This window comes from Triturus cristatus, chromosome 3_1 (assembly GCF_964204655.1).
Source record: "Triturus cristatus chromosome 3_1, aTriCri1.1, whole genome shotgun sequence".
Lineage (NCBI taxonomy): Eukaryota > Metazoa > Chordata > Amphibia > Caudata > Salamandridae > Triturus > Triturus cristatus.
Genome location: NC_140583.1, coordinates 622,029,345 through 622,055,062, shown reverse-complemented (window position 1 = coordinate 622,055,062; position 25,718 = coordinate 622,029,345). Strand labels below are relative to the sequence as shown.

Genomic DNA, 25,718 nt, shown 5'->3' with positions numbered 1-25,718 from the left:
CAATGTAATAGGCCTCGCATTTACGCAAGTTTAAACTATTGGCATTGTAAATGACAATGCCTTTTATTTATCTTTTAAAAACAAAAATAAAAGGCATTGCCATTTGCAATGTTAATAGCTCAAACTCTTGTAATTGGGAGACCTATTGCATTTTTAATGCTTGTTTAGACTTGTAAGCAGCAATTTGTTGTAGAATGTGAGATGTGAAATTAATAAAAACATATTGGCATGGAATTTCTTTAGTTAAAGTAGAACCTAAGTCCTAAGCACAGTCGGCCGCTTTCTTGGGCGACTTGGCTGAACCATCCCTTTCTAAGATGGCCGCCATATGTTGAGTACCAAGAAAAACTTCCCTGTCCAAGAAGGCCGCCAGAGGGAGGCGTCAGTTCGTTTAGCCTTTTCTGCACGTTTTAGCGGCAGGCGGCTGATAATGGAAGAGTGTGTGCAGAAGGAACTGGTGAGCGCACTGCGGGAGGTGGTCAGCAACAGCAACTGGCAGTTCGTGGGAGAGAAAGAGAGTTTCAGGTCCTCCTGCACAAGGTAAGGATGCGATGTTCATTATGCAAATGTTCCTGTCAAGTGGCAACAGATCGTAAGGCAGGACACCAGCATCAGAGCGCTCGGCTCTCCTTGTCACGTGACTCTTTCAGCTGCACACTATTTATTTTTCTTAATTAATCTAGACGATGTTTCTATACTATACTACGACTGGCAGATTTTCTTTTCATTAATCGGTATAGGCTTGAAAGTCTTAAATTCAAAATGCATTTGTTAAAACCCTGCAGAGGATGTCACGTGACACGTGACAGCTAGGCATTGAAATCGACCCCAGAGCATTGACAATGTGCTCATGTTATACACCGGGTCCTCCCCTTGTATTAATTTATAAAGCCATTTGTTGTGATTTTTATACGTCAGATGTTTTACCAAGCTTCGCTAAGAAAAGTACTTTATGAGCATTTCCATACAAGCTTCCAAAACATAAAGAACAGCTCAGTAACAGTAGTGCAAGCATCTTATAGGTACAATAATAGCTCATGCTCTGCAACGCAATCAAGCCAGTGCAAGATTCCAGTGCATGGACAAAACATGTTGTATAATAAATGCACTAGTATTCGAAAATGTTCTAGCATTCGTAAACAAAACTTTTCAGGTATATTAATGAAATGGAGGCGAGCATTATACTTTCTCTGTCTTGATTTAATGAAGCCCTTGGCTGCTAAGCCTTTCGCCCCTAGAACAGTGCTTCCCGAACTTTTCAGAACTATGACCCACTTGTTATTACGACAGACTTTCGTGACCTAGGTAGCTTTAATATGCATGAGGTGTGCGATTATTTTTGTGTGTACAACTATAGTAGGTGGCAGCTCACTGTCATTTACAGACTGCACGTTTTCCATTGAATTGGCCTCTAAATTTGCACAGACATGCAATATTACTAATAAAACTATATTGCACGCATATGATAATGTGTGCAAACCGATTTCAGAGAATATTCATCCTTTGTGCACCACCAAGTAAAGTGTCTTTATTTATTTTGATCCTATTAACATCTTTGCTTCCATCACACTTGAGAAATAAAAAAATAAAAAAACGTCATTTTTGCTTTCCTAACTGATGAATGCATACAGTTCATTTACAGTTATTTACAATTTTTTTGAGTGTTACAAAAAAATGACAGGCTTTCCTATCACACTCTCTGTACCCCAGCAAGATTGTCACACAATTTACTTTACTTTCTCTGACTGCAAAGTGAGAGGAGTTTGTGAACACCAATCCACATGATACACAAGCATTGGCATAGCCAAACGGTCTCGCCTTTGGGACCTTATAAGTATTTAGTTATGCAGCACAATATCCTTACTGCAACAACATTAACTGTTGCATGGCTAAACACTTATAAGGTCCCAAAGGCGAGACCTATTGGCTATGCAATGCTTATTTTTCTTCTCCAGACTTGCATCAATCAGGGTTAAAAAGAAGGCCTAGGGTTTTCAAAGATTTTGAGTGCAGGCTTTTTGTGTGATGTGTAGTAGTGATGTTTTGAACCTTGTAGGTAGGGCAAAGCTGGACGATCCAATATTATGAAAGGGCCTAAGTTACAGGCCAGCAACGGCAGCCCCACTACACAACCAACCTAATCCCATGACCTCAGCCGGTCCCCAACCCGTACCAGAACCGTGCTTCTCACGCAGCACCTAGCCCAAAACATGTTGATCTCGTCACCGCCTGAGGCCCCACCGTAAGCCTCCCACAAACGATTATTTTAAAGCTCCTTGGTACAGAAGCTCTGTGGAGGCCAGCCCCCACTGGATGACAGGAGATGGCCCACACCCCAGTTCCGGTTCCCTCGTCGTTACAAATAGACGCTTCCTGGTTACAGCGCGCGAACTTGGCAGTCAAACGGCCGAGTTGTGCACGGCACCCACCTGCTCGATGTTGTAGCCGTGTTTCTCCTTCGCCATCACGATGTACTCGTCCACTAGAGAGGGAGAGAAGACTGAGACGGGGCGGTTAGTGGTGAGAGGGAGGCAGCAGGGCCTTTAATGGTGAGAGAGAGAGAGAGAGAGGCAGCAGGGGCGTTAATGGGGAGCGAGAAGCAGGCAGGGCCTGACTAGTTGAAATAAGCCACTCGGTATCGTGGTAAGTCCTCAAAGGTTTATTTAGTTTACAGGAGTGTCGTCGCCAGATGAAATAAGCCACTCGGTATCGTGGTAAGTCTTCAAAGGTTTATTTAGTTTACAGAAAACACTCCACCCGTGACATGAGCGCCCGCTCACATAGACGTCCAGACGGCAACTGACCTAACACCATCGGAACGCCCGTGAGCCGAACGCCATGCCCCGAGCCGTATTCAAAAGTACACTTAATACATTATCCACATCACCTAGCAGCATCGCGCGCCTAACACTCTACCCGGCGCGCGATACTGAAAGTCCCATACTACACTAGTGAGTGGGGATGGTGTTAACAGTAGGATGGAGACATCAGAGTCAATGGTAGGAACACAACAGGAAGTCAGTGGAGAGAGGGGGCACTGTAAGAGGGAGACGGGCGTTACTACAGAAAGGAAGACGAGGGGCGTAACACAGGCCCCAGCTACACTTCAGGTGTGTGGGGGGGCTTTCTGCCCAAGGCCACTGAATGTATTTGGAGACATGGGAGACTCGGTGAGGGGGTCCATATCAAGTTCGGGGGAGGGGGGTTGTACCGTTTGCATCACGCCTCTGAGGAGCATTAGTGGTGAGATGGAGACGTGGGCCTTAACAGAGAGGGCAGTGATTTAGTGATTTTAGTGATGAGATGGATAGAGTAGGCTGGCCAGGTCTGGACTAGAAGCCGCTTGTTCCTGCTCTGTGCACATAAGATTTTGTTTCTGTGTAATAGTGAACAGAGCACCCCTTATTATTTCTTAGCACGGTAATTGTGCCCAACTGGGCTCGAGGTTCAGAAATTGACCAACCTTGCGCACTCAGTATTTTCCATTGCCAAAGGCACAACTGCACACAGATCCAGATTTGCCACCCTGTGATGTCATAGGTCTGTGTACCAGGAGTATAATGAACTACTAGTATGGCATGGGAGGGGAGAGAATTGGTAAATGCCTGGTCATCCCTCTTTATCCCAAATGGAGCAGCAGGAACCGATATTTTGAGATTATGTATGCCTCGGTTTTCAGTTCTCAGCCATGCTTCACTGCGTGCTCAAAATCCCTCGGCGTGATTCACTGTTGGTACAATTTGCATGCAGTTGTTTGTATAGATGCCGTGGGTTGTTGCAAACAAAGTTCATTATTGCGGTGTATCAGTTTGCTGCAATAACAGCCCCTCCCTGCTGCTTTATGGCACCGCTTTGTTCTGTAAACAAAGCAGGTTGAATGCCTTGGAAGTGGGCGCAGGGCGGGGGAGCAGTGCTAAAGCGTGCACTGAAGTGGTCTGGGTGACACGTGGGGCTTTATAAAACTCTTAGCGATATAAATATACAATTTCATGGATAGCTGCTTGCGGTCGCGATCCGCGTGCACACGTAAACGGTTTGAGGAAAATGTTTAACCCTGTAACAATCTAGATTTCCTCTGCAGGGCATGGTGTCTGCACCAGCGAGATGGGGGTGATGTACGCCCAGGGGTGGGTCTACTCAGTGAATCCATAAACTGAAATGTACTTCGAATAAGCCTTGTGGCCACTGCCAAAAGTGAAACAAGGAATGCAGCGTCCCGCGAGAGCGAGCACCAGGCCATATGTTTTTAGGTCTCGTCTGAGCCAGCGCTTTAGCGCTGCTCTGGCGAGAATTTTAGTAAGCGGCATTTGGAAGTGCAAACTAGTGCTTCTTTGAGGCCTCCAGCTACAGTGCATGTGCGCCGGGCGCGCGCACCATTTGTCATCCATCGTGATCACTTTCGCGGCTGCTTTGATGTTCTCAGTGAGCCGCGCGGCCACTGAGAACATCAAAGCAGCCGCAAAAGTGCTCACCATGCTACCCCCCTCCCTTATCCCACTTCCTGCTACACACTCGCACACACCACTTACGGTCAATCGCTGCGAAAGCGGCCAACGCTTGTTCTCTCTTCACCTCTATATCGTTGTTTCTCGCCTCTTTCTACCTCACCAATCAGTAAACCCGCCTTTCTCTCCCCAGCTGTGCTGAAGGGGGTTAGGTTGAGCTGAAAATGTGTCATAAATTTACAATTGTTCCAAACAGGGTACCCCAAAGTATGTCTGGCCCAGGGCCCCATAACTCCTTAGGATGGCCCAGTGATGACTGCTTGTGAAACACACGAGTCCCCAGTGCCTCGTCTTTCTCTGCTGCCAGTGTGCTCAGCCCTGATGTACTAGGGTTCAGAAGAGAGACTTAGCAGGGCTTAAGAGAACGAGGACAGGCTGTCCCTCGACATCCCGCGGCCCTGCCTGTGTATCCTAGCTGATTGGGTTAAGCGCTCGCTGCTGACATCTGCTCACATGTTCATTACAGGTGGTAGGAAAAAATCCCAACCGGGTTAAATATTGTTTATTAAAAACGTTTTGTTTCAACTTTTATATTAATACCAAGTTACCATTGGGGATGTCTGAATGTTTGCATACATTGACAAATTTGTTCTACAGCTCTGCGCCAGATTCAGTTAGATTCAACAGATTAAATACTGTATTTAGACATTAAAGTGAGAGCAGCATAAAATAATAATGTGAAGGAGTAAAATCAATGCATAAAAACATTGTCACCGTGTACATCACAGTCAGTTCATAAAAAGATAAGACGCCAGCGGCACCGAGCGTGCGGAAACATCTGTCAGATTTCAGGACATGCGGCGGTGTATTCACATCACATGTTAAAACGGCCTGGGCCTCACTAGATGACCCCATGACAGTTTCCAATGACTGCTGCTGGAGGATGAGAGAGCTCGACAGTCTACTCTACTAACGGGGATTATGGTTCAAATTGTTGTTAATTTAAAACATCTGGAGCGGAGCATAAAGCGTTTCATAATTGTTTGTACCTTCTAAAAAGCAAAGAATTGGACAAGGGCCGTACTTTATTTGAAAATGCTAAATCATAAAGTGCCATGCGCTACCCTTAGAAATGCTGAAAATTCATAGGCTACTGTCCTAACAAATGTTTTCCAACATCAGAAGTTGGGCAGTAGATGTCTGGGATGACAGGGTAGACAATTCACCAGAGGATAAACCAAAACAAGCATTGGGATAGCCAATAGGTCTCGCTTTTGGGACCTTATAAGTATTTAGTTATGCAGCACAATATCCTTGGTGCAACAACATCAACTGTTGCATGGCTAAACACTTATAAGGTCCCAAAAGCGAGACCTATTGGCTATGCCAATGCTTGTTAATTATCGCGCCTGTGTCTGGGCACGATAATTCAAAACATATGGTGCCCGTGCGGGTAACCGCAAGCAATAGGCCACGCTTGTGCGTGTGTGGCCTATTGCTTGCAGTTACCCGCATGTGGTGAGCTTTTGAAAGCCCCTTACAATAAGACCAGGAAAATAGCCTAAACATAGTTTTGGATTATTTGGGAAAAAATAGGAAAATAGAGATTGGTAAAAAAAAAGTCTGGGTTTTTTTTCTTCTAAAAGTGACATCAGTGAAAGTTTTGCTCTGCTAAAGTCACCATCTACCTAGCTTTCAGGAACATGCAGAGCAGTTTTGGCAATTTTTTAAAGATGTAGCCCATTTTCCCTGATTTTTGTGCTTTCAACCTACTTAGTGGTGGAAGCAGGTGTGAAACCCATGAGTGATCCTGGAAAGCGATAGATTTCTGAGAAGTAGACAAAAGTCTGAATTCAGCAAGGGGTCATTGTAGAGATCCCTCAAGGTTTTCCCAGAGAAACTGTTAAAATAAAAAATATTGAAAATGAGTAGGAAAAACAACTGTTTGTGACAAATGTTTTCATCTGTAACTTCTTGCCAGGATGCATGATTTCCAAAAGCAATAAACTGTTTTGTCCCCTAGACACTTCTGGTCATGGAAGGATGTATATGAGTTGCAGATTCTCCAAGAACCCGAAGCACCCAGAGCTAACAACTGAGCTGCACCATAGAATGGTTTTTCATTGTGTACCGAGTATACAGCAATTCATGGGGTAAAAGAGTGAAAAAGGGGTATGAAGGAAACTTGTATATTTCTAAAATGTACACCAGATACTGAGTTAAGGAGCAGTGTTCATTTGTACATCTCAGAATTTCTGGGTACCCATAATAACATGATTCATAAGGCATTTTTCAAAATGTCTCCTTTCTTACTCACTGGCTTACCTATGAAAGGCAAAAACGCAGAGAAATTCAATTTGTGAGACTGTGGCATGGTGATCGTCGGTCTTTAGAAGAGAACATTCTTATCCTTAATCGTCAAAATCCATGCATACAATTTACTCACCAAATCCATCCCAAATGCATCAACTTCCTCGACATCCTGATTACCAACACAGGTACGGGTTTGGAAACCTCTGTATATAAAAAGCCCACAGACAAAAACAATGCCCTACATTTTCTGAGCTTTCATCCACCTTTGTTGAGAAAAACACCTGCCAGTAGCACAGTTTATTTGGATTTAACGTATCTCCTCGATACAACAACAAACCGAACGTCTAATCCAGGAACAATATGAGAGATACAAACGACGGGGATATCCAATTGAAATAATGAATTGTGCTAAGGCTACTGTGGAACAAAAAGACCGTAAGGCCCTATTAACTTCCATGACACACCCGTCAAGCAAGAGGGAGGTGTTTGTTCTGAAGTTCCTGAAGACTGCAGATAAAGCAGCAGTGTGTCACAACACAGGCATGAAAAAACGGTGGAATTGTACTCATTGTGGCAACGTAATACCAGGCAATCACTTTCTACATCCACACACGGGCAAGAAAATTACCCTGAAGCACACATCGGATTGCAATGCGGATTTTGTCATATATGCGATTAAATGTCCCTGCGGGCACACTTATGTGGGACACACATCAAGAAAAGTACATATTAGGATGACTGAACACAAAAGGGTGATCAGAACTAAAAACACCAACTCATGTCTGGCAGCACACTGGGTTCAATTACAAAATTCCATCCCCCAATTACGTTTCACGATACTTGAAAAGATCACCCCTCACTCTGGCATAGACATAAACACTTGCTAGCGCGTAGGGAAACGTTTTGGACTAAATATCTAGGGACCTTGATTCCGAAAGGTTTAAATGACAAATGTGAAATGGTCTGTTTCTTGTAATGCTTTTGGTAATGTATAGGAGAATGGGCCCACTCTAATCTGTGCAGACACTCGATCTGCATCTTCATTATTGTAAATCACTGCTCGTTGACATAGCTATTCCTCATGAGATGTTTAGATTTGACATCCACCTTTAAATATTGTTACACATTGCAACACACATAGGTTGCAGACACTCCTTTTTGAAGTCTTTGCACGTTGAACATGGGGGTTACATTGTCTAGCACAGTATTAGCTCTTCTTCTTCACCTTTTTTCACACACCAAGTGTCTGAACCGAGGTATCTCATTCGGTACTTTCCCAATTTTTTATTAATTTATTTCTCTCCTATATTTTGCATATTTTTTGCATTCCTCTGAAGCAAAGAGTAGCCATGTATCATTATCCAGGTATGAACTTTCAGGTCTCCTGAAACTCCTTATTAGTGACTTTCACTCCACAGTTGACTCTGACAAGGGATGGTGACTATACATTGAGCCTGTACTTAGCAATCTGGTAGGTTTATTTTGTGTAATAGGTTAGTAACCACTTAACCTATTGAAACAGATCTGACTCTGTCATTTTTCATTTGTCCTCTTGCTCTTTTTTTCATATCACTCAGCATACATGCCTCAATAAAGTTGTTTGGCCTTGAATCTTGGAGCATTACACTCTAGATTTTGTCATCGCACGGCACATTACATGTTGCTGTTACACTTTGATACACGTCAATAGGACACGCCTCTAAAGGTGTACCTGGAGGGTGAACTCACTATGGCTTGAGACAAGCCATTGGTATGTTCCATTCACGGAGACACCGCAAGACTTCATTCATCATTGGTGAGTCCTTCACTCCACTACGCGTTCTACGATTCTGGTACGAACTGTTTAATCGACAGAACAGTAACTCTTATGTGTCCTTTTTTCAGACTCTTTTTTTCAGACTCGGCTGTACATTTGGCTACCTCTGTAAGAGACTTCGCTTTTTCACACGCCCCCAAACACGCTCCGTAACTCAGTCGAGTATAACTTTTGTTTTTTTTACTTCTTATTTCAAGTGACTTGGATGTATCCTGTGTTGGAGCACTTTTGTGCTTCTAACTACTAGAGGTTTGCGATTCTGTTGAGCAATTATATTTCCTAAGAGCGGCGTGAATACCTAGACTTCTCGTTTTTTCTCTGCACTTGACTTAGGTAGTCGTACACTGGAACACGGCTTGAAGTGGTTCACGTTTAGACTCGCATGGATTTTTCCGTTGCACCATTTTTCAGTTTAAACGGCGCCTCTTAGAGTTTAGTTTTTACATTCCGTTTCTGCACATTCATGTGCAAGAACAGGGGTTTGAACGTTAATCTGTTGTACTACACGTCTCCATGTGGTTGAGGTACAGTATGTCGGCGAGCAGTGATATGATTTGACATGTGACCTTTCACTTGTTGTATGAAACATGGAGTTCCATTTCTGACATCATGTTGTTCCTTTTTGTTGTTTCGGTAGGAGGCTACTGAAGACTGAAACTTAACCAGAAAAATGTCCCCTCAAGAAGGGATTTTTCCAAAATGCGTTGGGGTTTTGTTTAAGCATTTGTTACATGCATTGCTTTTTGACTCTCTCTGTTTTTTGTTTTTTTGTGTATCCGAGAACACATTAATTTGCCTTGCACTTTGAAAAACATGAAGCCCATAAAATGCTGACATTCAATAACGCATTTGTTTCTTGTTTTATATAAAATGATATTTGTGTATACTGTGTCAATATCAAGTTGACACCTTAGGGACGATTCGCTGTGCGCTTCAATCGGGTATGAAGTGTTCTCCATACTCCTTTCAGTTATTTGGATTTTAGGGATAGTGGCAGATCCCATACACGAAGCAGCACGCATTGATTCACTTTTTTACTTTGACTCATAAGTAATACTAGTCATACCTTAGGTGTTCAGGTTGGAACCATCTCATTCCACAAAGCTTTCTTACCCACAATGCCCTTCAAATCTAAAACTTTGCCTATATTCAGGCATTTTCCTTCCATTTTTGAGACATACACTACTGGAATATGCAAGGATCCACAAAATTTCCACCACACATTTCTCCCCCACGTGTCATGATACAAACGCTACCCAACGTGTGTGACTGATCCCAGTGCCTGGAGCAGGAACAGATCAAACCAAGGTCAATATGAGTCCCCTTGCAAGGACTCTCATTGACTCCCGTTTGATCAATTCCTGTTGCCAACTAAATGGTCAAGGGCCACTGAATATTGAAGAGATGCTCACAAACAGTGTGATTTCATGGCAACGTTGTAGCATTATTTCCAAAATGCAGCATCTGCTGCAGAAGCAAATAGCTATTTCCGCTCATAGTTGCTGGAAAAAATTGCAGTTGCCACCAAGGTACTAATAGACCAATATAAAGCCAATTATGGCTTCCTTAGCAATCCCATTAAAAAAAGTGAAACCCCTGAATTGTTTAATTTCATGGAGATCTGTAGGAGTTCATCACTAAATCTAGAGTAGGTCTCAAGTGGGGTACTGTTGTCTCTCAAGTATTGCTCAGCAAAGAAACTGATCTGATTGACAATTTCATCAAAGGGGGCGGGGTCTGGCATTGACCAACATGGTCACACACTGAAGGGTGAAATCCCCGAATATCCATACCATAATCTGGCCAGGTGAGCTCACGAGACATGGGCCAGCCATGAGGAACAGGATGGTCGTGGGTGCGAGCTGAGGCGAGTCCATGCGCTGACTGTGGGACATTGTCCACGCAAGTGCCGTCTGCATATCCCTAGTTGTCACTGGGACAGCCCTGCTAGGCCGCGACGAGGAGTGGGCGCTCCACTGACGGCACCGGAGACCGGCCTGCGCACTGGAGGAGCCGGTGCACAAGGACGGCGGTGTAGTATCGGGGCCCAGCTAAGCCGAGTGGGGGGATGAATAGGAGTGGACGAGGATGCCGTTGCCGACCGACTAAGGGGTGTCAGCCAGGCCTGCCTTTCAGGGCTGCACGAAGGGCTGGGCAGGAGAGTGGAGCTCAACACCCCTCCCCCCGGCGGCAAGGTTCCTCTGTGCCACGCAGAAATAATTCACCAGTGGGCGGAGCGCGGTGTGAGAGGAGGTGGCCAGGGCCTTCTTGACTGTAGCAGCCTGTGGGGTAAGTGGGCGCAGTAGGCCTCAGGACCGGGGGTGTACCAAAACAGCAACTGTATTGTCTGCACTACTGCATTCCACAAGTCGGTGGCTCGGCTATGCCTGGGTTGCTCGATCTGGAAAGACCGGAGTCCCTCCACCCACCCAGCAAAAGAGACCCCTTAGTGGGCAGCGAAAGCTGAGAGGTTGTGATGGTGGGGACCGCGTAGTGTCTCCTCTTGGGACTGAGAGATCTCCCCACCATCAGCAGGTGGCGGTGAGTAGCACCTCTCAGGGCCTGCGACTACCTGTGGACTCTCCACCAGTGGCGGGGGTATGTGGGTGCGGGCCCCTACACCACCTAAAATCAGGACCTGGTGTATGGCAGAGCTATTAAAGGGGGACAATCCAATAAAATGGACAAGTGCGAGATGCCATAACCCCTGACTAAGGTGACGCCATGAACAACTATGGCCTGTTATAAAGCGGAGATGGGCGAGAGGGTAGAAGATATGCAGCCCTCCCTGGTGGACGTCATGAAAGCCATACACAATTTCAAACATACTCTAGAACCCAAGGGTTCACAAGGTCCCCACACTGCAGCTGCGGTCAGAGGTGCAGCCGAGAATACTGTTCGCAAAGATCTTCAACCACAGGGACGCAATCCTGCAGGCCGCCCTTCAGCATAGTCAATATGAGAACATGTTGATCCGCATAGATCTCTTGCATAGCCACTCCAATGCAAGTGACATGGGGGAGGTTCGAGGGGTGGAGGCCGATTCTTCGCAGGACCACCACAGAGACAAAGGAACAATGACAAGAGGGCATTGATCCCCCTTGGTGGTGGGTGCAGACAGGACAGTTCTGAGAATAGCCCAGACAGAGAAGGAGCTGGGGTTGTGGAGGCACCGAGTGAGCAGCAACAGGAGGAGTAGTGGAGAAGAGGACCACTAGCTCCAAGGTAGACACAGACAAGGTGTGCCCAGAATGGGGTTACTAGAGAGGGCCTTCAACCCGGTACACCGATCATGGCTCACTTAAATAAGTCAGTACCTGCCAGGCCACACAGAACATTGACAGGCAGAAGATTTGAGCCTGATATAGTTTCATATTAGAAGTTACTCACTTGTGGCAATGGCCACGCTAAGGTTGGGGCGACAGGCCTTCTGCAAATTGTGGCTGCAAGTAGTTTGGAACCTGCAGTGCAGGGAGGCAGGGATGGGAGAGTTCTGAAGTTACCAGATATATAGTTCTTATGTTTTCTGTTTACAACACCTAATCGATAGAGATGTATGGGAGCAGCCGCCATGTCCTGATGACTAGGAGGGAGAGATGGGTGGGCCTTAGTAGGCCTTACACTCGCTGAATGCGGCTTAAACACCTATGTCCACCACACAAACTTAGAAGCTGTTTTCCTTGAATGTTAATGTCCTGGAAAGTACAATAAAACTGGTGGGTAATCCTGCAGTTTCTCAGACAACATGTAGCAGATGTGGGCATGCTCCAGGAGACCCACCTGAATGGGAACAGTTGCAAAGCGCTTGACTGCTATTGCTATACAGTCCTATACCACTCAGACTACACATTAGACTTGAGGGTTTGGGGGGGCAGCACCTGGTCAAGAAGACGTACCCTGTGTCTCAAAGAAGAAATGGACAGACAAGGAGGGGAGATATGTAAATGTAGGCAAGGGTATGGGATGGGAGAACTGTGAACCTGTGCTTGCTTTATGTCCCGGCCAGGTCGCAGGACTCATTGCTGAAGGTGATGTGCATGCTGCTACTACAACTGCCAGATGGGGTATTAATGCGAGGAGATGTTGGGGAGGGGTTTGGAGGAACCTGAACTTGGTGGCGGATGAAGGGGAGGCCAGGAATCTCACCAGGCCAGCCAGGGGTATACAGAGTTCACTATTGCGATCCTTTGAGGATTTCAACCTTGTGGATCACTGGCAAGCACAAAATCACTCGGCAAGACAGTACACCTTTTACTCACGGTGCACATAGTAGTAGGTCCAAGATAGACTGTTTCCTCAAAATACTAACCACGCAGGCCACTTTACTGGGGCACGGCACCTTGCCCGGGTGATATCCAACCACTCCCCCCTGTGGACAAGCAGGAACGGAGACACTGCTATGGAAATTAATATGGAGAAAAGGCATTTTGGGACCCCCCCATTTTTATCGCCCCCCGCTTGACAAATCACCCTGAAACTTTCAAGACAGGAGCTGACCGGATTGTCCCATTAATTTTGAAAAGTTCGCAAAGATTCGTCAAACGGCGCCAAAGATCTTGGCAAATCAAAAAACGCTTTCCTATGGAAACTAGGGCCTAACTATACACCAGTAGGTAATATATATATTGACGAAGTCCAGGAGGCTGAAACGCGTTTGTCAGTAAACACGTAATAAAAGGCACAGGGATTCCCAGTGCCTCCCCTCTGAAAAAAGCAGTCTCAACAATCTACAGGAAGGTACAAAAGAACTCCCCAACAGTCTCCAAAAATGAAAAGAAAGCTGGGAGGGTGACTTGAGCCCATTAGAAGACCAAGAGTGGGTGGATGCATTGGGAGCCCTGCGTGAAGTAGTGATCAGATCTAGATTTTGTGTGGTTCAACTGAGTATTCTTCACAGATCGTATTGTTCCAGGATGACCCAGAAAAAAATAAATGGGCAGGACGGACTAAGGTAGTTATCTCAGAGACTGTGCGCAGGTGGGATCATTCTACCACATCCTATGGACGTGCCCCTAAGTCCGGGACTATTGGGAGGCAGTAGGAGACTACATGGCGGAGGCTGTGGGGTTTAATGTCAGCAGCTCTGCTAAGCAGATGCTGATTAATTTATGGGGATTAAGGAGTCCCAAATACACTAGGTGTATAATTGTGGTTGATGGTGCATGCTAGCTGAGCGTCCAATATACAAAGGCAGGGGCTTCCAACACAAATGGACAAGGATCTGAGGTCATGTCAGACATACAGAGGACATCAATAGCAACTGTATCTCCAGAAAGCAGTGTAGGAATATGGGGGGACCTGTAGGGTTGTTGATCCAGTTGGAGGGAGCCCAGTCATTGGGATTTACACTCTGTATGATCCTTGCAACTTGTGTACTATTATCGAGTGGTCTCATTTACGACACTGTTGTGTTATAACTAGTTAATAAAAAACAATGAAATGTAATGGAAGAAATCGATCAGCAAAAAGTTCTCTATATTAATTCTGCACCCTGCATCACCCCTAAAAGCAGGCGAACCTGGCTACACCACTTCCAATGGGAAGCCTTGCAGCTCCTGGCTGCAAACCACCTCGCTCAAGCTGCACTACAGGCACATACATGTCCTCTTCTCAATGAGGAGTTTCACTAGCACTAATAGTGGATTTATCATCATATGATTCCTCTCGGACATAACATTTACTGCCTGAATCTTGCACTTAGTCCTCTGCCTCAGATGCAGAGTCACTCTCAGAACCATTTTAAGATTAACAAATTCAAACCAACCGGTCCACCTGCGCCAAGCCATAATGCTTACTAAACAAACTGTCACAAAACAACAGACAACTATAAACAACACTGCTTTAAATTAAAACTCAACAAACTGAGTCTGTATCAAACAGTAAATCCAACCATTGAAATATAACGATCTGGCAAGAAACTAGGATGTAAACCACACAATTAACCCTCTACTACAAAAAGATACCTTGATACCTCTTACTTGCTACATACAGCAAAACTTAGGGTTAACTGTGCCTACTCTGTACAGACACAGCAAGCACCAAAGATATCCCAATTAAAAGGAAAAAAATACACACAAGAAAACACATTATAGATCTTGCACAAATCCAAACATGAAATTGAAAGACAATGAACCATAAGCAAAATATACTTAAATTAATATAACAGTAAAAAAAAACTGTCAAACAGGGCTGAAGTAAATGTTACAAAAAATATTATCTTACCAAACACATGCAACTATTCAAACTACAGTAGATCCATCAATGCCAAGGCCAGAAGCATGATACGACACAAAGAAAAGCAAAAGCTTTGCACTACAATAAAAAGAAAAAAATACAGTTGCAAATGATAACAAAATAAACAGTTGGCATCATAATACACTATGAAGTCTGCTCTGAGGGGCACGTCGGAAACAAAAACGTCTGATCTGCACCTTCAGGGAAGCGCAGATCTCACCCCAGGGAGAGTGGAAACAAAAAAAGCCCTATTCGGGGCAGCAAGCCTTTCTCAAGGGGCCGCTCCCCACAAGTAATGTAAGGGCATAAATTCCCTGGCATCTAGTGCCCAAGGGGTCACTCCCTAGTAACATTATTATTTATTTATATCCATGTTGTCTAGTGGGTATCTATTCCTCCTGAGGGGTGGGGGATGGGGATTTCGAAATCAGCCTAAAATACAGCCGATGTGCTCCCAGGGAGACGGAAACAAATGGAAAATTGCACCCTCAAAGCGCAGCAACCCTTTCACAAGTGGTCGCTCCCTATAAACATTGATAATAATAGTATCCATGGTGTCTAGTGAGTTTCCTTTCCCGAGTGGCGGTGGGGGCCGAATGGTGGAACAAAATAGCCCATCTACCCTGGGGCGTAAAACATCTAAAACATGTACCAACTATTTTGGGGAGCAAAAACAATCCCTGGTGTCTAGTGGGTGCATTTCTGCTGCATGATTGTGGTCCCATCCTCTATCCCACAACAGAAACGCAGTGAAGAAACACACAAGGGGAAAGGTAAAACTCTTCCCTTTGCCCCAGTGTCTCTCTTTTCACCTAATTCCTCCCTGGTGAGGTGACTTACCATTGGTGTCATTCCTCTGCATCGCACTGGAAGCAAATTGGTTCCAGTGCATCTTCAGCACCTCTTGATGACGTTGGTGCGACATGAGTGCGCTGATATCATCAGATCGCCGGGCTTGCAATGGCAGTGCTTCCATTGCAATCCCCCATGTAATCATGTGGAGGGGTGCCTGAGGGGCCTTTTTTAGTTCCTTAAAAGTTTCAAAGTGCAAAGGTAAAACTTCAGACTGGAACAAGTCCAGTCATTGTATCCGAACCACGCTCCATCGCAGTCAGCCTTATCTATCATCTTATTGCTGGTCATGCGCTACCGCTTTTAAAGCTTTTTGAGCTATTGTTAATTGAAGCGTTAAAAATTCATATCTCCTGTTAATGTTATTGTCCTTTTTTGGAATTTCTTAAATGTTTGGTGTCCTTTTATTTATTACATTTATCTAGATTGGTTTGGAATTTTTGTTGTGTTGTGTTTTGACATTACTGTTGGAGTACTGCATAAATACTTAACTCATTGCCTTTAAATTAAGCCTTCCTGCTCTGTGCCATAGATGCTAGGGGGTTGAACTCAGATTTTTTTAGTGCCTATGGTGATTCACCCTGACAAGGGTTGTGATTATTGCTCAACTAATAATCCAGTTGCTTACAATCATCATTATCTGACTACGCTTCAAGAAAGCCAAGAACAATTCAAGCTTCCAAAGGGGGTGTGGGAGGCGAAACAAATCGAATTCCCCTTAGGAGCTTGGAAAATAGAGAATGATACCTAAGTGGATGTTCTGTTACTGGAGTAAGCCCTGAGTTAATGGCCTATCTGTGGGAATTGAACGTTCTATAATATAGACCCTCAGCTGTCAAGATTGCAGAAAAATGTACAACAAAGGTCACACCTGCCCCCACGGGATCAAGATGCTATTCAGAACACCAGGGTGTCCACCTAGCCCATATTTGTTTGTGTGTGGGCCTGACCAGGCCTTATGCATGAAGAAGAGAACTTTGCTAAAAAAAAGCACCAGCACTTACCAGAGAGATCTGAAAGAGTCTAAGCCATCAAGTGCAGTTGATTCAATAAGACCAAGTCATGTGGTTGTCCGAGAGGGTCCACCAGCACGTTCAGAAAAAGAGGAAGAAGAAGAGGAGGTTTGACTGATAACTCAAGAAGACCTGGGCTCCTCGACTGTGTCCTCCATAAAGGAGTTATTAGGATGACTTCTGCTGCTTGTCTCCTGATCTGAGAGGCTATTGTGGGTATTATTGCGAATGGGGTAATTTGTAATTGAGTCCTGATCATGTCTGGAGAAATGCATTTGTTGCCAGAGCTAGAGGATTTCTCCAGCTATAGATGGATGGAATCTAATAAGTCATGTGTGACAGGCTCACCAGAGTCATGTTTGACAGACTCATCAGAGTATATCTCATTCCTTATCCTCTAAAATATGTGGTAGAGAATTAAGATAATTTATTTTTAGGTTATCTAGAGCACCCGCCTTAGAGGGTTTCTTTGTGCTTTGATGATCTTTCTTTCCCAAGGAAGGGGACTCGGAAGGAGGAGGGGAAATGGAAGGGGCATCAGGCTCTGTGAAAATATAGGATAAGGTTTTTAGCTGCTGCGCTAGTGGACCCAAGGAGGACCCTGATTTGTGCACATAATTCTTAATGGTTTGGTCGAAGATTGACCTATCGTTATTGAATACAAACTATTCAGCTCCATGTGGAATAAGATCAGTAGTGGTATGAGGGTTACCATTTGACATTTCTGAATCAGAAGAGATACAGATAAAGCAATTTAATTTCCTATCTCAAACTCCCACTATATGTACTGGGTGCTCACTACTGCTCACCGTAAAAGGTGTGAAATGAACCGGGTTTCACCTTCAGAGAGTGTGACACAGGCTCTGGCTAGAATAAGAACGGTGGAAATTCTAGTACCATGTTCTAAGAACCCAATCAATAATCCTCGCCTCTGTGTCCTTGATAGAATTGAAAATTCTTGACGCGCTAGCTAGAATTTTTTTTATTTGAATGTCTGTCCACGGAGGCTTCAGATTATGCCAGTTTAAAGTTGTTCCACCACCGCAATTGCTACATCAACCATTGGTTTATGATAAAACGTCTTGAAAGCAGAATCAGAAGACCAGTCTGCCGCAGTCATGATATATTCCAATCTATAGAACCAGTAGCAAAAGCTTTAGAAGCCATAGCTCCTCTTGGAGAATGGGCTCTTAAGGCTGACGTATCAATACCTGCCAGATTCAGCAACCAAGTAACCCACCTGGCTAGAGTTGCGGCAGTGACTTGGCGAAAAGGTCTCTGTAAAGAAATCAACAATGGTCCTGCAACATCATCTCTAAACTCCCAAGTGCAATCCTCATAACATTTCAAACATTTTACAACACACAATTTACTGTGGTGTGGAAACGCAGGATACGAAACACATGTAGAATTAGTTTTAGTTCTTTTTGAGGTATTAAAAGAAACTCCAGATGGAGTGAATACCCTACCTGCTAAGTCCAATGCTCGTACATCAGATACTCTTCTACAGGAAATTAAGCATAACAACATTGTCAATTTTGCCGATAGCTGTTTATTAGATAGACCCTCATTTGCCGGCCTATTCCTAAGAAAATGTAAAACTATATCCACATCCCACAGCTGTGAGTATCATGGTTTTGGCGGGTTTGCCAACCTGATGCCTCTCACCACCTTACATACCAAAGGATGTTCTCCCACTGGTGTACCATCCACGTGCGGATGGCCTGCTGAAATCGCAGATCGGAAGTTGTTAACCGTCCTATACACTAAACCTTTACTAACCATATCTGACAGGAAATTAACTATCGTATGGATTCCAGATCCCAAGGGATCCCCTTGTTGTTCCACACACCAACTAACGCACTTACGCCAGGCTGACTCATATCGCTTATGCGTAGCGGGGGTCCAGGATTGAGTCAAGAAAAACATTGTGTCTTCCGAAACTCCAGGCATTTGCCAGCGTCTCCTGAAAGTCTCCATGCCATGAGAGACAACTGTCCCTGAAGTACCAACGGATGGGGTTGACCCAGAGGGTCCGTCAAAATCTCTTGGAATGATAACAGACGTATTGGAGGTGCACACAACAGGGCCAGCGCTGCTGGGAACCAAGCCTGTGCACTCCAACACGGGGATACCAACATCACCTCCGCTCTCTGCCTGCGGATGTGCGCCAGAACTCTCTGAATCATGACGAACGGAGGAAATGCATACATCATATCCGTCGTCCACGATTGAAGAAATGCGTCTGAGTTGCTTGCCATAGGATCTGAACGGCAACTGTAAAACTGAGGCAGTTGTGTATTCAGCCTGGACGCAAACAGATCTATTGCGCAAGGGCCCCAATTGTCGTTCAGTTGTTGGAATAGTCTGGGATGAAGCAGCTAATCGCTGGAATCTGGAAGGAAGCGCGAATTCCAATCCGCCACCACATTGGTGCTACTCAGGATGTACTCCGCCGTCACTGATATGTGATTCAGAAGGCAGTAATGCCAGAAGTCCTTGGCTATTTCCACTAACAGCTGAGATCTCGTGCCACCCATACGGTTGATATACCTCACTGCCGAGGCATTTTCTATCCGCAGGAGTATACAATAACTCGCCTTCTGAGTGGAAAGCGTCCTGATAGCAAATGAGCCCGCCAAAATTTCCAGACGATTTATGTGGAGTTGCAACTCCTCGTGGACCATCTGCCCCCGTCTCCACGGAACCGCAGCGGGCTCCCCAGCCCCATCTGCTGGCATCCGACTCAAGCACGACTTCTGGGACTGATGCGAATATGGCCTTGCCATTCCATGCATCCATGTCTTCCAGCCACCAGGAAAATCTGTCCTGGCCTCCACATTCAACAACATCTGCTCCGTGTAGCTCAGGCCCTTGCGTAAATGCATAATTTTTAACCTTTGGAGTGCCCTGTAATGAAGGAGACCCGGGAAGAATGCTTGAATCGACAACGCTAATAGGCCTACTAACCTGGCTAGCGTCTATAAGGATATAGCCTGAGAGGCAAGCGCTCTCCTCAATTCCTTCTTGATCACAATTCTTTTCCTCAGCGGGAGCATAACCCCAGAAACTCCATCGACTGCGCTGGAGTCAGTATAGACTTGTCTGAATTGATGACGAACCCCAATTCCTGAAGAAGTTGAGTCGTCCATGCTAGATGTCGAAGGACAGAATTTATAGTCTGAGCCATGATAAGGATGTCGTCCAAATAAACTATAAGTCTGACCCCCCCCCCTCTCTCTCTCTCTCTCTCTCTCTCTCAAGAACTGTATCACCAGTTTGAGGTGTTTGGTGAAACACCAAGGGCCAGACGAGTGTCCGAATGGCATTGCGGAGAATTCGTACCATTTGTTCCCCCATTGGAACTGAAGGAACCTCCGGTGAGGAGGGAAAATGGGTACCGCCAGATAAGCGTCTTTTAAATCCAGACGCACCATCCAATCTCTTTCTAAAAGCATATCTCGAAGGAAATGTATGCCCTCCATCTTGAACTGGCGATACACCACCCACAAGTTGAACTCTCTGAGATTTAATACTAACCGAAAGCCTTGATCTTTCTTCGGAACTAGAAACACCGTGCTTATAAAGCTGTGTTGGTGAGGTTCGGTCTCTATAATTGCTCCTTTGCGCACCACTTTCTTGTCTATAAAAGACCTCTCTACATGGGAAAAATGTAGTGGGTTTGGTCGATGAGTGTGTTGGAGTTGCGTAAAAATCTCTTACAGTCTGAAGTACCCAAGGGTCGCTTGTCAGATTCTCTCACTTGTGTATAAACAAGGCAATTCGACCCCCCCACTTGTACATCCCCACACTGAATTAAGTTTACCTGAGTAGGATGACTCTCTGTCATTACTCTTTCCTCGATATCCTCTTTTCTGGTGTCTGCTTCTGCCCCCACGATTTCTGGTGGGATAAAAATTGGATCGCTGGGTTCCCCCACGTCCTCTCTGCTAAAAACCTCTAGAGGTCTGATTGAATCCACGGCCGGCCTCTCGACCCCTGAAGCGTCCGGCCCTGGTAAAAAGGTCAGTGTGGAAAACCTTTTTAATAGTGCTTTGGGCCTTGTCCAGTGCAGAGAATATCGCCACATATTTCCCCAAATCCTTTACAAATTTGTCACTGAAAAATAACCCATTTGCAAGGGTTCTGGCTTCTGGTCGTGGCCATATCCACCAGTTGCGGATCAATCCTCATTAGGAAAGAACGTCTCCTCTTGGTCGAAAGTGCACAATTTGCATTGCCCAGGAAACCGAGAGCCCTCTGCGCCCATTCCAATATCTCCGTCACATCCAAGGGGGTGTTGGAGTCTTTGGCCTGTACTGCCGCATCAAGAATCTTAGTGAGAGGGCCAGAAACATCTAATAAATCATCCTGGCACCCTCTTCATTCTCTGTCCAAGCCCTTTTTGGGGTCTTTAGAAAACTTTTTTTAGGAACATGGCCATATTAGGATCCAGTTCCGGAGTGTCTGCTAGTTTGCCCAGTAAGGCCGGCCTAGGGCATTCTGTTCGCAATGTGGCGCGTACCTCCCGCTCAAAACCCCGTCGGCGGTTCTCCTGCACATAGTGTGCCACTTCCACACATGTGACCCATTCCGTAGACCTCGGGTGTACAATATTTCTGAGGTCAAAAAGCAGGTTCTTATTAGTAGAAACCCTGCTCACATGATGCATTTTGCGCTTTATCTTTGACGCCTTTTTAGGCTCCTCTGCGTCCTGATCCGAGTCTGAAGTGTCTGGGACGGCCGGGGAAGACTCCTCCGCCTCCCCTGTAATCGGCATTAATTACCCGACGGGAGGGAGTCACCATACTCATGATCCTTAATGACACTGGACGATACCTGTGAAAGGACCTCCGCTGAGGATAGTTGTGATGACTCGCCCAGAGAAGCTTTAAACTTTCTTTTTCCATAGCTCTTCAGGGGCTTAGTGAATGGTTATAATGCCTTGACGTGGGTATGCAGGGCTTCCACTAATTGTTCCTCCATCTGGCCTTCATAAGGAACTTCCTCAAACTCTGCATAATCATCGTAGTCTGCCCACTGATCAATCTTCTCGGCGTAGTATGCCATTGTTATCCAGGAGATGTGGAGGAAGTTCAGGGGGGCAATGACCCAGGGGTGAACAGACCCTGAAACCTTACTAACTAACCTGCAATTTAAACTGAGCCTCCAGCTCAACATTGTTGAGTGCAGACCTAACTAACTAAACTTCATGTAAGTATTTATCAGAGTGGAGGGAGCCACCCCCTACATCCCCCTAGGGCAAAGCCTTGTGCCGTTTATCCTCCCATTCCCATTCCGTCCATCAATTGTGTGTCTTTTGTTTATCCTCCCCGTCGGGCGTTCTGGAGAGGCCGGGGGTTGAGCAGTGCTTCCTTGCGAGTGCGCGTTCAGCCGATCAAGCAGAAAGGCTTCGATCGGGTGCTCGCGCATGCGCGAGGCGAGTGGCCACAGAAAGAGGACTGCTCCCTGAGTGCGCAGAGCGCATCTGCCTCGCTCCCACTCCAAGCAAACCACCGATGCCAAAACTGTCATTGACCCTACAGCGCACATCAGCCTGTTAATACTCGTCGAAATAACAACGCTGCCCACATAAACGATCACACGGATCGAGCGCGCATACAGTAATTAGACAACAATCAAATCTCAATAGGAATAAAGGTAAATGACTTAACTTGCTGCTGCAGCAGCAAAGAAAGAGGAAGAAGTATTACGTCACAGACATTTATACTAATGAGTGTTAGGGGATTGGTGCATACTATGGAGGGGGTTGTCCTTCCGGTGGGTATGCTATGTTTAAAGTTTATTGGCTGCTGTTTATGTCAATAAAGTAAAGAGAAGCATAATCTGAACCCTTCGTGGACTGACATAGAATCAGGAGTCATGGCAAGGGTTTTGTCAAGTTGGTGTGGGAAGAGCAGAGAACAAGGCTCGTCCAAATTTGGGCAGATGCTGCAGCGCTCTGGCTGACATCACAAAATGCATTAAGGTGCGGTTGGTGAGGAGAGCCTGTGGTCTTCCTTGAACCATACGAATGACTGAAAATGGCAGTTGCACTCTGAAGAGGTTGCAGGGGTGGGGTGGTGGGGAGGGGATTTGGAAGTTGCAGTGCTTGTGAAAGCCCGAGCATTGGGACAAACTGCAGAAAGGAAGCAACACTGGCGACTTAAATCTGCATAATGCTGATTTTCAGAAAATCAATTTTTTGCCACAAATAATCCAGTAACGGAACAGAAAAAAGGACATGTGTACTCATCATGGCTGCTCCCAGCAGCATGAAAGAGGAAGCACTTCAGGTACCAGGAATATGTTACAAATGACTATGATTGTGGATGACCTTACATGTTGTAGGTTTTCACATAAGAACTTTGGGTGTTGTTCTTTGTACTATCATGTTTTGTGTTCCTATATGGCTGCTTTTAATTACAGCAAGGAGAATGCATAATCTGAAACCTCCGGTCATGACATATATTGTATCCTCAACTGGACCTGACATCTGGAGTCATGTGTCCAGTCCTGGAGAGCTGATTGGGGGATTATTGTCAAATTTACACAGCTTCACTTGAAGTACTGTTTCTATCTTTAGAGGTCATCTCTTGACTGTGTGTTACAATTTAGGGGTATATTCAATGTGTTGTGTCTGGTTCTGTGGACCTCATCTCTAGTATGTTTATCTCAAGCTTTGTGCAGGCTCATAATGGGAACCTTAGGTCCTATTCTAGCGGTCCTTCAGGCTTGTGCTCTGTCCTGGCAGGACTTTTCTAGCACCCAGGCAAATTCTATCTCACCCACACCAGTCTCTCAGCACTATGAAGATATGGCAGATATGTTGGTCAGGTGATGTCTAGTGAAGCATCCTCATAACAAAGACACTGCTTGGTTGTCCTGCTGCACACATTTAATAAGCTTTCATTGCAATTGAAGGTGGCCCTGTGGAATAGGCGTTCACTAGACTCCGCTGTACAAAATAGACTCATCTTTGGTGGGTTCCAGGATAAGATTTTTTATGTACCCCACCCCAGTTGTAGATAGCCTACCAACTCAGCCTCCCTCAGTCACCCTATAAATTGACAAAAGTTCTAACTCGCCATATTCCAACACCCATTACAGCAGTCTTGGACTCAGAACAGAAGCACTCAGGCCTACAGAAGGAGAAGGGTTTAATATATCCCTCATCTGGCCAGCTTACTGTGATCCCTCCGAATGAGGACTTGCATGCTGATATCAAATGTCACTGCATGTATCTAAGAAGAGTACATTAATCCAGAACAACCTTATAAATGGAGTCAAAGGAGGAAGTGCAACTTCGTATTCTAATCACTCAAAAATGCAGACATCTACCCCGGTACAAACGCAAGGTCAAACTCAACGTAGTCCTAGAATTCTTTACACATAAACTATAATTATTATTTTTTAGAAAAATATTGTTGCCATTCAAAGTAAAATGTCAAAAACCTACATCCCCACCCCCTCCCTCAGCCCTACCCCAATTAGGCATCATGTGGCAACCAAATAAAACTATACTTCTCAGTATGTCAAAAATGCCTCTAGTTCATGGTCTAGTCTTGCCCCACAGGTCCGTGTGCTGGTCACCCAGTCCCTCGATCCTGGGGCAAACGCCCCCACAGACCATCCAGTGCAACAGGCCACCGCCACTCCCTTAGAATCTCTGTCCATGTCCTCTCATCTGGCCCTCCAAGCACCTGAGATTGTTTCAAATATGTTTAGACAGGCCCATGCCTTGTAGATATGTTCTTAAGCTCTCATACACTTGTCCATGTTGTTTTACCAATCCTCCACCCCCGGAACGCCAGTACTGTTCTATTTTTGCATCACATCACGCCTTGCCACCATTATGGCCCATTACAAAATAGACTAGTGTATTTGTCATGCAATTGTTCACTCTAAATGCCTAGCTTAGTTTCGGCGAGATGTCGACTCCGGACACCTTGTTCCCTACACCCACCCAGAAAGGCCGTCTCCTAGGACGGTCCCATATTGTGTGAATCAGTGTGCCCCATAATAAGCAGTCCCTCTAGCACCTGTCACATGGGCATCTATTCATGGCAAAGAGTCACGACCTTGTGAAATATGCCCTGTAGAGGATTTTGAGTTGGACCAACCTAAAGTTTGCCTGAATTGCCACCTCCCCAGATTAGCGGCAAGCCTCTCCCCATTCGTCATCCTTGATCTGCCGAGATCGCCCTCCCACCTGTCTCTGAGAACCTGGAGTGCCGGGGTACTGTTGGCTAACAGGGTGTTATACACTGCTGATATAGTGTCCCTGTGTAGAGAGGTGCAGAGCACCCTAAACTCCTAGAGGTTCTCCTCTGGTAGCTCCTCGATCTGACCTATACATCCTCGGACGAGGTGTCGGATTAGAATGTACTGCAAGTATTGACGCCCCGCCAATTCATAGTACGTCTGGAGTGTTTCAAAGGAAATTGGACCCCTTGTCACACATCCCCAAGCTTGGAGATCCCATTTGGTTCCCCTCCCCCCCCTCCCCTCAACTCCTTGTAGTGATGCCAGTTTGTCAGCCTCCGAGATGGGGGTTTCCAGCATGAGGGTGCCCTGCTTTCCGATGCACTTCATGGCCTAACTCCAAGGTCTGATCACCACGACCAAGGGAGAGGGCAGCTGTGTCAAATGCCTTTACTGTATAGCTGCTTAACGTAGCTCCCTGGTTCCATTGCTCTCTCATCCACTACCAAAGAAGGTTTCCTCTGCTCTGCAAATGACCAGTCATTGACAAACACTAACTGTGCTGCCCAATAATATAGACTGAGATCCGGGAGGGCAATACCCTCATCAAAAACCTTTCTAGTGGAAACCAACATTGCTATCCTGTGGGTCCCGCCATCACACAATAGCTGTCTTGTTGTTGCCTTCACTTGTTTAAAGAAACTGTTCAGGACCTTTAACGGGAAGTTTTGAAGGATGTACAAAAATGAGGGTAAATAGTTCATTTTGTAGAGTGCTGCACGCCCTAGCAACAGCAACAACAACAATAGTTTACGCCAGTGACCCATGTCCCTCCCTTAG

General features: G+C 45.5%; 1 protein-coding gene across 1 annotated transcript in view; it reads left to right on the top strand.

Annotated features, from left to right (window-relative positions):
- Positions 1-361: 361 nt before the first annotated feature.
- LOC146860652 (uncharacterized) overlaps positions 362-25,718 on the top strand; it is a 172,781-nt gene continuing 147,424 nt past the window's right edge. Inside the window, exon 1 of the mRNA XM_085644579.1 lies at positions 362-540. Within this exon, the coding sequence (XP_085500705.1) occupies positions 431-540 (110 nt within the window). The 5' untranslated portion in view covers positions 362-430. The remainder of the gene's footprint in view (positions 541-25,718) is intronic.